Consider the following 16,273-nt stretch of genomic DNA (forward strand, 5'->3'; position numbering starts at 1 on the left):
AGCAGCGTTTGGCAGATTGTCCCCATCAGCAGCAAATTTGGTCCCTTAACCCCGTACTTGCGTAGTTGTATAGCAACATGACACATTCCCTCGAACGGTAAGGTCCTTGCAAAGGCGATGCAGGCATTATGTATGCACTAATGCATTCTGCTTCTTGATATTTCTCACTGTTATTCTTGATACAGTCAATTTCAATTTACTTCATGCATCTTTCCCAAGTTAATACTTGTGTGAAAGTCTTTTTTCATTTGTATTTCTTGAGTACATATGATTAGCATCATTCTCATGGACCCTGGGACAAATTAAGGAAGTGGAGAAATATGCTGTTGCCAAGTTTTTCCCCTCTGTGGATGTGGCCTTGGGCTCGAAGTTTTACAGTCTTATAGCTTTTTAAGCCTGGAAGAGAACTCACGTTTAGACTTCAAGATTGACCCTAAAAGAACATTTATCCCACAGGGCATTGGTGGGATTTTAAACTGATGAAGAAAACTGAAGTCTCTAAATGTAGATCTAGAATCGATGTAGCTGCTAAGCCACTGCATAGGTGCCAGGACAGGTAGTCTTCACACAGGCATCAAGTTCCAATGTGTGCATGCCTCGATAGTATATCATGGCCAGTCATCGAATGAAAACTACATGAGATGTTCATGTGTGTGCCTTATCAGAAAAACATAACCCCATTGCTCTTGAAGACATCATTACTACAAAATTAAGTCATCTTATCAAAACGAACATGCTAATGGTCTGCTTACAGGCCAAAATATTATCATTTCCTCAGTTGTCAATGCACTAGCTTCATATCTGCCTAAATGACTCATTTCTGGAGCTAAGCTCTTTTCTGAAACATTCTTCCAGCTACTCTGGGACCAAAACTTCGCTCATGTTGAGACAGGAGCTAAAAGTTCACTTATTTCAATTACACCAAAAATAGTTATATCCTCTCTTTCCTTTGACTTTCTCTGTATTTCCAATTTTGTGCTAACTATTGTTAGTTGTAGGGTGACCTTATAAATATGTTAAATTAATAACTAAATACATTAATAAAACTCAAAATAATTTCTCTGAGTTATAGGCCAACACAGTAAATCGCTTAGTGTCTACAGAAACCATTACATTGACTATTTTGGACCACCTGATATTAGTGAGTAGGGGGAATAAATTCCAACCCACCTTCGTCTTATCGCTGGACTCCATGTGCTAAATTCGAGGGGCCAAATTTCCAGCTTGAAAAACTAATGTAGCTGATGAACAATTGAAGAGAATATATTTGCTCTTTTGTTTGAAACAGAGGCTGGATGGGTCAGGTACCCTTAGTTCTCAAGCTTCAGGCACCGGTTCTGGACTACTTTGGGAAATGACGTTTGTGCAGACTTCCAATTGATGCTTTTTTTTCTCAAATGCCATCTACACTCTTCCGCCAAGCCCTCAAAGCCATAGGCTGTGTCCCTAATTCTCACTCCCATTAATACAGATCTATCGGTGCTCGTTTCTCTAATTCAGAGGCTACAGGAATTGTATTTTCAAAATCACATTTCCATCATACCCTAGCAGAGTTGGAATTGATAACGATACTTTATTGTGATGTAAGAGTCCAGGGTATTGAGATTGATATGAAATCGCTTACAAAGATGTTTTTGACATATTCAATGATTGCAGGTAGAAAGTGAGAGGTAAGCAGAACGATGCCCAGCAGAGCAATCAACACGGCTTAGTGAAGTGAACTTTTGATATATCAGTGTGACGTAGGTCATGTCGCCACCAGTGTCGGTGTACAGAGTAGGAGTAGTGTGTGTAGGCTACTTTAAAAGTGGGCCCTGAGGTGCTGCCCACAAGAAGATGGAGAATGTTCTGGTGTGTGGAGTCTAAGATGTCAAAGGACCTGAATGTGGTTCCAGAACTTTTGGGGTAGTGAGTCTGTGTTGGGTTTGGAAGTGGGGAGCAGTATGGAGTTCAGAGGGTGATGTTATGAGCTGTGCCAACAGTGGGTTAAGCTAGCGGTTGATTTGAAAACAAAGGGAGCATATTGTACAAGGAAGTCTTTTGTACAAGCTCCAGCAATCTTTGTGTCATCTGAAATGTGCGATGGTTTTTGGAGACTGGATTAGCGATGCTGCTGAGAACATATCCTATGAGTAAAGGGTACAGTAGGAGGTTGATAGAGCGCAGCTATACTCTAGACTGTTTTTGCAAAGTAGATTCCCATGCTGTGTGTTATTCTACTAGTGGGTTGGACCAAAAGCTCTCCCTATTTTCATAATAATGCAAGATTCGCATGGAAATCAAGGAACCCGCCCCCAAGTCTTGCGTTTATCATAATTGAGACATCACCCACTTAAATTTCAAAATGAGCTCACTTAAAGCTTAGTGACTTGTTTGGTGCCAGCTCATTCATTAATGGCCACTTCACAGAGAGACCGGTCTTTCACAAGCCACTGTAACCTTGGTTAAAAAAAATGTCTGACCCAATAAATAGGCCATGGTTCTTGTGCACACAATGAAATGCAACTAGCTGGGTAACTCCAGAGTTACTTTGCTTCTTTCTCTTTACCCTGTATATCCAGCTACTCACTACTCGCGGGTTCCACCTCTGCCTTCCCTACATTTGAGTCTCTTCAGTGATCCTTATTCAAGGGAGCCAAGAAAAGAATCAAATTGTGGCCTTTTGATTACTTAATGTTGCCTATGTGTCAGTGTATTTTATATTTAAGTTAACCTGCGTAATTGTGTAGTTTGTAGATTGTAGGCTATAGGGAGAAGCAGTAGTGGAGAAAATGTGCACTACAAGAAAGATGTCTTTTTTGTTTTGCAGCCCAAAGCACACCAGTTTACAGTGAAGTCATTTAATACACCAACGAAATGTAATCAGTGCACGTCTCTTATGGTTGGTTTGATACGGCAAGGATGCACTTGTGAAGGTAAGGTCCATCCCGGTGAACTGCTCTGCATGCACAATGAGTGGAAGCAAGAGTGAAGGAAGTAGAGCGCCGCTCCCTACAACTAATACTTTTCATATATATATATATCCTATGTGGCACTACTTTGTAAACATTTTCCTTACTTCCACTCTTGTGCACATTATGAACTCTCTGTGACCCCTAAAAAAGGAAGTGATATCACAAGGAAAGGAAGTGCTATCTGTAGACCTTCCACATCGAGAGGATGACAAAGTAAAACATTGCCCTTTACTTTCGTAAAGATAACTACAAAGCAGATGGGTAAGAGCCCAGTGTCTGTCCGCAAAAATACTATGCGGAAGGTTATGCACTGCGAAGGGAAGTATTGCCGTGGCCATATTCTGTATGTTCCTGTTGCAGTGACCATTTTTTGATTGGTGCAAGTCAGCAAATTTGATAAAGACCTCCTAATTCTTAGATCTGGCGTTTGCCAATAACTTTTGATTTTAGCAAAAATACCTATATAATATACTGCATTATATGGCTTTCAGGCAACCCTGTTAATCTATCGGTCTGCTACTGTGTAAGTCACATTTGTGTTTCACCCAGCCCAGCGTACTGCATGGGGCACAGGGTCAAAGCAGTGAGTGGCTGCATTCTTCTCGAACACGATGTAATCATCCACACAGAAAAATAGTTCCTTTGAGTGCCTTTGCCCACAGGGTTTCATTCCTTCCTTCCTTCCTTCTTTCTCTTCTGCTTACTTCCTGCCGGTTCTGTAGTCCATCTTTCTGTTTCTTTCTCATTTTACTTCCCTTACACATTTTCCCCAGGCTATTCAAATACATCCCTGTCTATTATCCTTGATCTTCCGAGGCACTTTGTGTAACTCTTCTCTAGAACACTGTGAAGTAGGGTTTGCATATTATAAAATCTTGTACGATCTGTGGGACGTGTGCAGTGCTCCAACCACAGGGAAAGCCTTTGTGTGTCCTTCTGCTGCTGGAATCATAAAACAATGTGGTAAGTATTCTGAATAATGTTTACATTGAATTGTAACAAAACCAGGATCTCCCAATAAAATCTCAGACTCAAACAGACCATGTCCAACTGAAGTGCATGCAGGTAATTACATCATATCCATATTGGCTCCAAAAATGTTCATTGGTATTATGCATTTCTCATGGAAACCAACTTTATTTTAAACATGCACTTTTTTTTTTTAAGGAAGATATTTTTCATTGCTGTACAGATTTTAAGTTTTAATATCAGATGCGATGAAGACCCTCATTTATACATTTTTGTGCATCAGAAATGTTTGATTTTGGATATGAAATGAAAGGTGTGCCACATCCGCATAGTAATTTATTTGGTTATTCCTGTTATTTTTTAAAAGTGTTTATAGCACAAAAGTGCCCACTTTCTTCTGCTTTAGAGTGCTACGAAAAAGGTTGACAGTAATGTGCCCTCACATTACTGGGATGACATCCCTTCCTGAGCATCATACACCTTCCCGCCCCTTTAAACGAACAACGGGGGCTTTGATTTTTTTCAGGGTATTTTTTTTTTATGTTAAACATTCATTTAGTTTGAAAAACAGAAAAAATATGTAATAACATTACACATACGAACACATATGAAAGACAGTAGTGTACATAGAAATTACAATAAAAAGTTAAATACAGTGAAAAACACATTTGAAAAACAAATTTGTAACAGTTTTATTTTTGTAATAAAGTCAAATGCAAGTGAAAAACAATTCCAGCAAAACCACACAAGCCATTTCTCTGACACAGTCCACCCACAGACAGTGCTGCTCTGGTACTGCCATGTAATTATATTTACATTATTTTTTAATTAAGCCACAGGTGTTATAATTGCCATGCGAGGCAGAGAACGTCAGAGGGCGCCGCCTTTCAGTACTTCCTTATTTAGGAGTACAACTTCCCGCCAAGGGCCCATGCGTCCGTGTCTCCGTCTTGTGGTAAAAAACTATTGTGTTCCTCTGTTAGTGCGTCTGGGGGCTGATGTTGTGAAAGGAGAGAGAGTTCACACTTTACACGCAGACAGAAACAATTACTGCAGGATTGTCCCACCCAAAAATGGAATATAGAAAGGAAAATGCAAAACACCTGCTGGTTTTAGGTCAGTGACTATAGTTTCAGGAAAGTAGATATTTTTCCAGATAAGTATCTTTTCTTTTTGCGCAAATATAAAGGTGTTTTTTTAAACTTTGGACACAGCTGCATTCTCACAATGTAAAAGCCTTTTTTGAAGAGGGAAATGTAGCGGATGCATGCTTAAGAACAGTGGACTTCGCCAGCAAATGTTCATTACAGAGGAAATCCTACCACACCGTAGGCAAATTCAACAATATGCACTAGATTAACATCTAACAATGCAAGGACTGGAAATAGTGGTGATATTTTTATAGGGTTCCCTGTCTTTCTTTGTGCCAACGTTAAAGAGTAGAGTTATTTTGTAAGCAGTTCCTCATAGCCCAGCGCTGGTGTTCTCCGGGTGAGCATTGCTTATCGCAGCCTGTAAGCTGTGCGCCCCTTCCGCAGGGCAGCGGAAACCTATATTTATTTTTATGAAATAAAAGCTGATAATGATTTGATTTCCTCTTCCAACTTTCCCTTCTGAACAAGCAACCCGGCATGTTCTCATCAGAGTCCAGCACAGGAGTGAGAGATTTTTTTTATTTTTTTTTACAATTTAAACACAGGGGGACCTTTTTTGTATGTTTTTGACTGTTTTTATAACTAAGAATTTCATATCGTAGGTGGATTCCTGTTTGTTGCAGAGTTCTTTTGCTCCTTATTGGCAATCTCTGCCACATCATTCTCAGTGTGTTTAGAGAAAGTCAGTGTACAGATCTATAAACACACACATTGTTGACTCAGGCTTTCCAACGCAACCAGACAGCTGAACCTCTGAAAATAGACATTCCAAATTTAGTGCATATCTCTAACCAGCTGCGTCAAACTGATGTGAGTTTTTTTTTTTAAATGCAGTATTTTAATATTTTGGATTGTTAATTGACATCTCAAACTTGTTTCCCAGCCCGGTGGGGAATTTGCCTGGGACAAGCGGAATGAAGAGGTTGGGGTGATGCTTGAAAATTATGTGTAAAGTTTTGCTTGACTAGGCTGGACCGTGAACAGTGCAGTGTATTGATTATTTTGAGTATAACATCCTCAACTAATGGGCCTGGGCATACCTCAAACACACATTTCCAGAATAAATATTGTAGCATTGGATACATATTGGTCATGGTTTCATGTTTCCGAATCAAAATATGATGCTGGTTAGAAATGTCCCAAAGGTATACAACGATACCGAAGTCTCAGGATCTTTGAGAGTACCTTCCCTAATAAACTCACTATGACAGTAAACAAGGTCTTTCATATTGCGTCACTTCGAACTACTTTGAATTTTCCAACCCAACTCCCAGGCTGTTGATGAACACAATTTATTGACCTTGAGAAGGTTTAGAAGGCAGTGAAATCCACATAGTGGATTAACCCACAAAGCTGACTGGGGAAAGCCCTGGCTGTGGTCTTTGTCACAGTTTGACGCTGTATGGGTGATTCAATGGGGGCACAGTGTGATGGAAATGAGTGGTGGATTGAGGGTGGGGTTGGCTTTTGTGGGTCACTGAGAGGAACATTGTCCTGCCTGTGGGTTTTTCCGCTGTCTTCCCCAGCTTTTCGTTTCTTCACTCAGCATGGCACTACCTGATGTGGTACCATGCCACTCTGACCTAGCCTTGCGTTCTTCACATACCATGCATCAGAAAGGCACTGAGGGGGAGGAGAAGAAAAGTTGTAATCTAGTCCTGTTAATAGGCATAGAAATTTGGGAAAGATCTGGCAAACAGCACACCCAAAACTCCATTACACCCTATGCCAACATCCACCAGCTGGTTAGCTGTTTGCACACATGCATTGTGAAGTAGTGTTCATTTACAAATAGTCAGCTCTTTCATGTCTTTCCTACATTGGAGCAGCGTTGGTGCAGACCTGATGGATACAGGGGTGTTGTTCCAGAGCATGGGTGCATAAATGGAAAAGGCCTGTTGTCTCGTTTTGTTTTCCTTATTCACACTTACTTGACTGCAGTCTGATGGTATCCTGGCTGTGGGTTTGGCACTAACCATCAGAGATGGGTCTGTAAGATAGACGGGACTGGTCATGATGGCTTTCTAAATGATGGAGCAGGTTTTGAAGATGGTGTGGGCCAGCATAGGGGGCCAATGGACTTCCGTCCCTCTTGGAGTGATGTGCTGATATTTCCTGAAGCCCTGGGTGAGGCGTGCTACTGTGGATAGAATGACCTTAAGGGTTGCCATCATGGAGTAGAGCATTACCACCATTTGGATGGGAGAGTACGGAGGCAGCAGTTCTGAAGTTGCTTTTTGGAAGAAAAGTTTTCACTTTCTTTTAGAAGAGACAGTTGGTACAGGCCGTCCTTGTGTTTTTTGGCAATGTGTTCTTTGAGGATGAAGTTGATGTCCAGGGTGAATCCATGTGACTTGACATTCATTGAAAGTTGAGGTTCGAAGCTTTCAAGGTTCATTTATATGCGTTTAATGCCTGCATTCACCCTCATGCTAAAAAGTGAGATACACAATGTAAGAAGGTCATTGGTCTCGCCGAACCTCAACCTAAAGGAAAGTGTTAGTAGGTGCGCGTTACTTTACTGACGTTAAGTTCCGGGTCCCTCACGTTCCGCTGTCAGTGCCCTTTCGTGTTGGCTGGAAGCTGCCTTGAATTTGTGGGAAGAGTTTGTAAAAGAACATTCAATACTCTGCCGTTAGCAGGCAAGAACACAGTGAGAGATTACAAACACGTTTGGCTGCATAGCTGTGAATTATTATGGTCTTCACAAATTATGGGTGACTATACTTACGCACAGGCCGAGAATAATCATGTTCTCTAGACGTCCTTTTCTGACCGGTATTTCTGAGCTCTCAATTCTCCAGTTTTGGGGACTTACAACAGCGTGGTTACCTAGAGATGAACTCCTGGGCGAGAAAAAAAAATACTAATCTGCATTGCTGGATGTGGCGCACATGAATCAGCATTGCCATCTCAAGCCTTCTGGCTCCTCGCCCGTTGAGGAGTTTTTGATGTCAAGTCTAGAAACTGTTGTGGTTGGTGCATTCACAACGACGTCAGTGATCCAGGAGCCGTCTGGTCTTTGAGTGTGAGACCTCAATTTCTGATCCGTCTAACAAAGAAAGCATGTTGGGTTCCCGTAGAGGTATCCGTGTACTGATAGTGGTAAAGGAGAGAGGAGCTGAGAAGGAAAATGAACAACCATAGACACGAAGGTTGTTCTTGTGGACAATTTGCATGCATCAACTAATTTCACAAACAAAATGTGACCAATGAACCTACGTGTTCTTATTGGATTTATGTTCAGCCATGGCTTTCCAGTGGTACTCAGTGAATGTGACGTCACAAAGAATTTAATGTACGCTGAAATCTGATGTGTGAAGCCTCTTCTTTCTTCTCTTCTGGGTAAAGTGTGTGGCTTCTCCTGTCACGTGACCTGTGCAGACAAAGCACCAGCCGTGTGCCCAATCCCTCCGGAGCAGACCAAGGGCCCGCTTGGCATTGATCCACAGAAAGGCATAGGAACAGCATACGAAGGCCATGTTAGAGTAAGTATTGTGACTGTGGGAAGCTTTCTGGGAGTAACCCTGTTTGCGATAATTGCTGTGAACCATGTCAGTTACCAAAATACATTTTCAATCAATAACTTTGGGCATGGAGTAAGGGTATACTATATTTGTAGGGCCGAGCAGAACTGACTCCGTATACAAATCACAAATACTTCAACATTGACATGCATTAGTCATTATGGCTTTTGTCCTGCAGGTTTCAAACACTTTTTTGATTTTGATGCAGTTTTCTCATTTCACGGAAATGTGGATTTGATATAAGTGTCAGAATACTGGAACATGCATTTCATAGTTGTTAGTCACAGCTGTTTTAAAATATGCATGAAACTAGTACATTTCCACGCTTAGGATGTACTGGGCTCTTATAAGTCCAAGAGATGAAAACCCCTAATGTAAATCTAGATATATGTAACTTACATCTGACCAAAGTTTTCAGATACAATTGTTAATGGGGTCCCATTACAGTTGGCTGTTACTTGTAAGAGACCTGTCTGTGCATACGCTACGGCTGAATTGAATTATTTGCCAGTTTGTAGAGCTAAAGGCCTTGACCACTGACTCTGTTAGCTCCAAGTTTAGTAGCCAAAAAATATTGCCACCATCTGTTTCTTGGTTCTGGAGTTTTGATTGTGAATATTATTCTAAGGAATTCCTCAAAATGATTATTTCTGCTTGATTTCGCCCACACTCGGTAATAGACGCCAGAATGTGTAAACTGTGAACCGAAGCCTGGTGTTGAATACATGCTGTATGTGATGCCAAACAAATCCCTCGGTATAATCGTTTTTAGCACGGAAATTAAGTTCCCCCCAAAATGATTCTTTTACCAGTCGCCTGCTTGCTCCGCATTCTGGCCTTTTTTTCCATATTTCCTTGCCAAAGTATTAAGGAAGTTCCAGCCCCAGCTTCCTGCACAGAACTGATACCATATTCACCTTCGTCAAAGCCTTAAAAACGTTGTGTTCCATGCAGGCCAAGCAAAACAATTGTGATTTGGGTGCAGTTTTAAAGACAAATAAGTGACTTAATGGATAAATATTTGAATATGAACAGCATCACTTTCAGAGAGGGGTTGTTCATTTCAGGACCTTTTGTGGATCACCACTAAAGAAAGTGATGGTGCAGTGTTTACAAATAGATTTCTTAGGCCTTACTTCAAATAAAAGTTAATCTGTATCCAATCTGGATATTGTTGTATTGCAGGTTCCCAAGCCGACTGGGGTGAAGAAAGGGTGGCAAAGAGCGCTGGCCGTGGTGTGCGATTTTAAACTATTTTTGTATGAGATCGCGGAGGGGAAAGCGTCTCAGCCAACTGTGGTTGTCAGTCAGGTGATTGACATGAGGTAAGTGTTCGATTGTGGCATAGCACGTCCCTTCAGACTTTGGCAAAATTGTAAATCAAATGTTTATATTTTTAGAATACAGCTTGCTTGGGCTTCTATCACACAAGTGAGGATTTCTGGTTGTTAAACTGGAATGGGGAGTGAAAATCGAAGTTGTCAGTTTTGTAATGGTTAAGCCATAGGTAAACTTGCAATGTGGACTTATTAAATGAATAAGAAATGGCGAAGAACCAAGCATTCCTTGTCATCCCAACTGTCCTCAACGGTCATTTGGAATGTTGGCAACCATCAGTTGGACTGAACCAAAGGGACAGCAAGTGGGGAATGGGTGAGGCTCTCAGATGTGCTACTAACATTAAATACTACATGTGTAGAATATCTATACACATGACTCGTATGCCTTGAGTAATGCATGCAGCTAACCCAATATTATAGCTGGAGCAGTGGCTCTGTCATCCCTCTAGAGAAGCGGTAGGTCAGATCAGATATTGATTTGTCATTCATCGAGTGTTTCCAGCAATGTATGTCATTGTGGCTGTGGTCTTTTGTGTAGTGCAAACCTAGCTGAAAGGCAATGGAGCGCTGTACCTGGTCAAAGGCGCGGTTAACATGTGATGGGGCGGTAGGTGGTTTACGGACTGTTAGTTCATCATTAGACAGTGTTCTTTGAAGAGGTTTGGTGAAAGTGCAGGAGCATGGGTGCTTTGTCACTGTTGTACATGGCAGATGGGGCTGCCGTGTAAAACGCCCTGGCGTTGAGGTGACAACATTGTGGTGAGAAGGTGGGGACTATGCCAGTGAGGATGTTGCTGTAAAAGGTCAGGAATGATTATCCGAAGGAAGGCATAAACCATTATCACTTGGTGACGTCTGTGTGTTTTGGGAGCCATAAGTGGCAGAATGCTGAGCCCTCAGGCCCAGGCCTCGTCTTTAACCTGTTCGGTGTTGTGCCTGAAAACCTCGGAAGAGAAAGGGACATCAGAAAGGTGGATCTAGCCTCAGACCCGCTCTACACTTTGGTGTATGGAACAAAAAGTGACCTTGTGTTAAGACTGCTCTTGAACGCTGAGCCCAGGGCTGACACCTTAGCTAGAGATGGATAGAGCTGTTTGCTATCTTTTTATGTGTGGTCTGTGGTCCAGAAAGTAATAATTCCCATGTTGGCTCCCAACCTAAATCTGCACTGCATTTCACTGTAGAAGCTTGCCGTATGGACCTCTAGATAGGTCGTAGCTTTTCCTGCCTCTCCAGAAGAGTGTAATGTGCAGAACCTGCTTTCATTTGAAGGAAGCCTCCTGGTTGAATCTCCGTAGCTGCACTGCAGTGAACAAAGATGGGGGTGACGGGATGAGAAGGCGATAGAATTCACATTGTGTCTGTGAACAGAAGACAGACAAAAGAAGGGAGAGTATGGGTTTTTAGGCTGTTGTCGTCTTAGCATAGAGACACCACCAGCACCCTCTCAGCGACTGAGAATCATGTACAGTCATGACTTCTTGCACCACTGAGAAGGAGCCGAGCCCCAGCAAACCAGATCTCTAACCGTTTGCTTCATTCCAGGATTCGGTGCAGACTTGGCTGTCTCCTTGTATCACAAGAGAAGACTCTGCCCTTCTACTTAAATTCCTCAAATATAACTTAGACGCTGTTCTTAATCTTGAGAAACGTGTAGGACAAGTTACTGAAGGGAAGGCTATTCTAGCACGGCTTCCTTTTTTTTGTGATGAAAATATGCTCCAAATCCAGTTTGCGTCTGTTGCATTATGTGCCGCGTGTACTCGCTTCGATGCAGTGCTACACAATCCAGGATATAGAAAATGTCAGAAGGTTTTGCTCAAGGTGCATATATATACTCGGATAGAGATATGTGCGATCCATGTTAATGATGGGCCTCTAGTCACTCTACTGCTGTCACATTTCTCACTCTATAATGTTTATCATTGTCAGGGATGAAGAGTTTTCCGTAAGTTCTGTCCTGGCTTCGGATGTTATCCATGCAAACCGAAAGGACATTCCCTGTATCTTCAGAGTAAGTAAACTTCAAGCAACTGAATATGAGATGTTGTGTTTTGTGCGGTGCTCTAGCGTGGTAAGGCTTTGTGTAGTGGATTAATTTACAGAAGGAGATTAAAATCTGTGTGTGTTGTACAGTTATTTTGATGCTTCTGGATGATATGTCTTGTGAGTGAAGTAGAATACAGACCTTGGAAGTCTTCAGGCCATACCAACTTGCTAATATAGTAAAATCCAACTTCCCCACTTAACAGTAAAAGGTTATTCAGGTAATGTAGTATTATTAATTGAGGATTCTTAAGCAACTGTAGTTATTAGCCCAAGCGTAACCTATTTATTTATTTTTTGAGGCCTTGATGGTGCTTGGGCAGCTCCAATGTTCTTCAATATGTTTAATGTGTACAAGCAAATAAGTATGAAAGGATATCATCTATGTCACAAGTCTATCAATAAAAGAGTCAATAGTCACGGTATTGGAAAGAGAACAAACCTAGAGTCCAATGTCTTTTCCTGAAATTGTAAAATTTGTCTTGTATTGAAGTAAGTTTCAGAGGATAAAGCTGAGAAATAAATGTTCTGCCTTCAAGGAGTTTGTTTCTTGCCTGGTGAATGACGGCGTTTGCTGGCTTGCTAAGGCAAGAGCAGGTTGGTGTGAAAGGAAGAGGCCCTTTGTTGAAAAGCCTCATGCATCGAACAGAGGGTTTTGAACTTAGCCTTCTCTTTAATTGGGAGCGAATGAAGCAGCTACAAAGCATGAGTGATGTGGTCCATGTGCTTCTGTCCAAGCCCTGTCTGACCTAGTTACCCATTAGTATCTCTGTGGCACTTGACCAACCACCTTCTTCACTAATAGATCTGGGAGTTTAAATTGTTTTTTTATGTAAAGATAATAGCACTTGTTCAGGATCCCAGTTTTAAGTTTTATCTTTCCACTGGGAAAATGCTTGAAGGGAGATTGCATTGGGGTAATGCAAAGTACAATGTTCTATTTTTAGCTTTGTTCCTTTTGCAACAAAGAAACTTACTACACATACACTTACTTTGGTAGACCTAAACAATCATTGTAGCAGTGTCTGGAGGTGTTGAAGGACTGCTGGTTGGACACCTCCGTTAGCAGAACACACATTGTGTCTTGCGTCATTGTAAATGTGGCTTCTCCCTTGTACTACAGGTCACAGCTTCACAGCTGTCGGCGTGCAGTAACAAGTGCTCCATCCTGATCCTGGCGGACAGCGAGAGTGAGAAGAGCAAGTGGGTGGGCGTGCTGAACGAGCTGCACCGGATCTTGAAGAAGAACAAGCTGAAGGACCGATCGGTGTACATTCCCAAAGAGGCGTATGACAGTACCTTGCCGCTCATCAAAACCACGCAGTCGGCTACCATCTTAGGTAAGACGACCATAGGGTCACTGATGGGCAGGCTGGCCACAACAGTTATAGGCATGGCCAGCATTGGCATGATCCACGTTAGGTTTTTAAGACACCTACATAAAAATATACAATTACCTTCAATTAATCTGCATGAAACTCAGCTTGTTATTGGTTAGTCTAGAAATCTGTCCTGGAATCGACCCTCAAGGACCTATGATGGGCATCCTGGATAAAAGATCACCAAAATGGCTTCTTAGTCTGCATATATAATTAGCCAGTCATGGTGAAGGCTATAAGTTAGTAGTGGTTAATGAGACTACAAATATTTTTATTTTCTCCACTTTAAAGATTAGGAATGACTTACCAAAGTATTACACGTTTTATATCATGCTGGCTACCCCACAGGCGCGCTTGAGGCATGAAGAAAGAGCCCTTGCATTGAGAGAAATTATCTGATTTTTAAAACTATATAGATTTTTTAAGCATATTATACTCATTGCTCTGTAGTGGACAGGTGTTTAGCTTCATATTATCAAAGGTCATGGCTAGTAAGACTCCTCAGTGGCCAAAGGTTTGGCTTTGCATGATGAAAGATCATGGCTAGTAAGAACGTTGGGTCCTGGGGCTGGAGTTTTGGTTTTGTATTGTCAAAAAACATGGCTCGTAAGACTGGTGAGTTCTGTGCACAGCATTTTAGAATGACATGCTGGCTGCCAAAACATTAGACCTGACTTCACGCACCAGCACCACACACTGAATAACTAAGAAACCCATTTAACAGGCAGTTGTCTGTTCTGAGTGGAATGGGATAAACTTCACAGCTCAGTGATTGAAATTGCCCTCCCTAGCACAACACCATACGCAATGTAACCACCGAGGATCCTCTGAGATTGAACAGGAGGCTTAACAATCACCACACACAATGGACGAAACACAGCCACAAGGATGCAACAGAGCCAGTACCCAAAACAGTTAATCGTATGGTGAATCAGACTGTGTTGTGCAAGGAAATGTAAACTTGTGGAACGTTCTGTTCCAGACAGTCCACATCACTAAAATGCTATACCACTGCCAGATGTGCAGTATGCCAATGCTGGTAACAGACATGTAAAACGAAAAATCAGCTGATAGTATGATGTCATCTTCAGTTGTGGTTAGAGTGGGGTGGATTGGCTGGAGGTGTATGTGAGAGAGAGACCCTCCTTGTTCTTTGAATGGTTGGAATGAATAAGGACCGTTCAGGTGATCGAAATCATCATTGGACAGAGTGCCTGTCAGTCACCTTTGTATGTTTGAGTGTGGGTGAGTGCAAGAGCAGATCCTTCATTGATGAGGGGACCCTAGTCCCGTCTCTTGTTTTGTGGGTAGTACCTCTATAACCTCGAGTTGGGAACACACACAGACACAAGCGGGCAGTGATATTTCATGGAGTTCACTGTAAATAAAAAAGGGATTTTTTAAAATTTCAATTAATTTTAATTAAAAGAAGAATAACAGTCATGGCTTAAGCACAGTATGAAGTCATGTGAATTCTTTAAGCTCGTAGAGACTGCTAGTTGTATATTCCTTGCCTTTAGAATTTCCCCCTGCACGTCAGTGGGTGGTGCTGTCAGCTCCACGTCTGTCGTCGGCATCATGGGCGCCGGAATGACGTTGCGGGATCTACATAGAGGCCGCCAATTCGTGCTGGCGTCAGTTCTTTCTTTTTCCACGCCAGCCTAAGTCCAGATCTGGAGAGAGCTACCCCTTAGCCATTTTTTGGCTAACCTATTTTTGACTTTTGTCAGTTTTTTCTGAGTCTTGGACTCCTGGTGACTTTAAGATGTCCCTGGTTTCAAGCAGTGCAAATCCTGCAACAAGGCGATGTCCGTGTCTGATCCGCACCTTGTGTGTCTGTGGTGTTTGGAGCACGGCCACGACCCGAAGTCGTGCTCCGAGTGCCGGGCCATGAATCCAAAGACTTTGTAGGAGCCATGGTCTTTGATCATGCAAAGCCAAACCTCTGGCCACTGAGGAGTCTTACTAGCCATGACCTTTGATAATATGAAGCCAAACTCCTGTCCATATCACTCCCGTTCTCGGTCCAGAGGAAGGTCTTGAGGATGGTCACAGAGCCCACACTTTTCGTCCCATTCAAAATCTTTGAGTTGATCGGGTAAGCATACGAAGAAGTCGATGAAACATAGGTGTTCTTTGACTTCGCCCCATTTGTCGACTGACGCGAAGCGGGACTCAGGGCATCGTCATTCTAGGCCTTGGTCCCTGCAGCCTACTTCTGAGATGACTCCGCACTTCCACCCATTCCGGGAGCCAGAGCGTCTCCTACCTAACTGAGTCAAATCTATGAGGCCTTGCACCTAATCTTTGGGCAGTCCGGCTCCGCTGGTGCGCTTTCAGGCCCTGCAGAGTAGATTCTATTTTGTGCTGGGAACTAGGAACCAAGGCGCATTTTACTTTCTCACATACGCTTAATTTTGACTCTAAGAAGGCTCACACGTTTGCCCTCCCATGTTCGATTTCGTATTTAGGACCAGAGTACTGACTTGCCTGTGCTTGTATATTTTTTGTCCTTTGACCATACACTACACTTAGAGAATCCCTGTGATTCTCAGTGGATTAACTTTTGTCCAGATGAAGCCTTTTGTAAGGTGAAACACGGTGGCTGTGCTGTCTTTTGAAAGACATAATGAAGATGAAACAATATTCCAAGACTCAAGTTCTATGAGCATTTGTTATACTGTAGTATAAAACACTCAGACTTGCTTTTTTTGCATCTCTATCTCTGCAAAATGTTTATCTAACTTAGTGGTCAATGTGCAGCTTACCATCGAGATGGGCAAAGTTCTCCTTTTTGATTAAAGTGTTTACTCTGGGTGGTGTGGCTTTGGAAGCTCTGGCTGCCTTTTCTCTTGTTCAGAATCTTTGACTACATCCAGATATCATAGGGAACTGCCCATCAAC

The 16,273-nt window shown here is 42.2% G+C and overlaps 1 protein-coding gene across 3 annotated transcripts in view; it reads left to right on the forward strand.

Moving 5' to 3' along the window:
- Nucleotides 1-16,273, forward strand: part of CDC42BPA (CDC42 binding protein kinase alpha) — a 797,672-nt gene that overhangs the window by 709,905 nt on the left and 71,494 nt on the right. For all 3 annotated transcript variants that reach the window (XM_085613029.1, XM_085613030.1, XM_085613031.1), the window contains 5 exons: nt 2,810-2,915; nt 8,429-8,565; nt 9,790-9,929; nt 11,877-11,958; nt 13,114-13,330. In XM_085613029.1, coding sequence (XP_085469155.1) covers nt 2,810-2,915; nt 8,429-8,565; nt 9,790-9,929; nt 11,877-11,958; nt 13,114-13,330 — 682 coding nt within the window. The remainder of the gene's footprint in view (nt 1-2,809; nt 2,916-8,428; nt 8,566-9,789; nt 9,930-11,876; nt 11,959-13,113; nt 13,331-16,273) is intronic.

The sequence above is a fragment of the Triturus cristatus genome, chromosome 6, assembly GCF_964204655.1.
Source record: "Triturus cristatus chromosome 6, aTriCri1.1, whole genome shotgun sequence".
Taxonomy (NCBI): domain Eukaryota; kingdom Metazoa; phylum Chordata; class Amphibia; order Caudata; family Salamandridae; genus Triturus; species Triturus cristatus.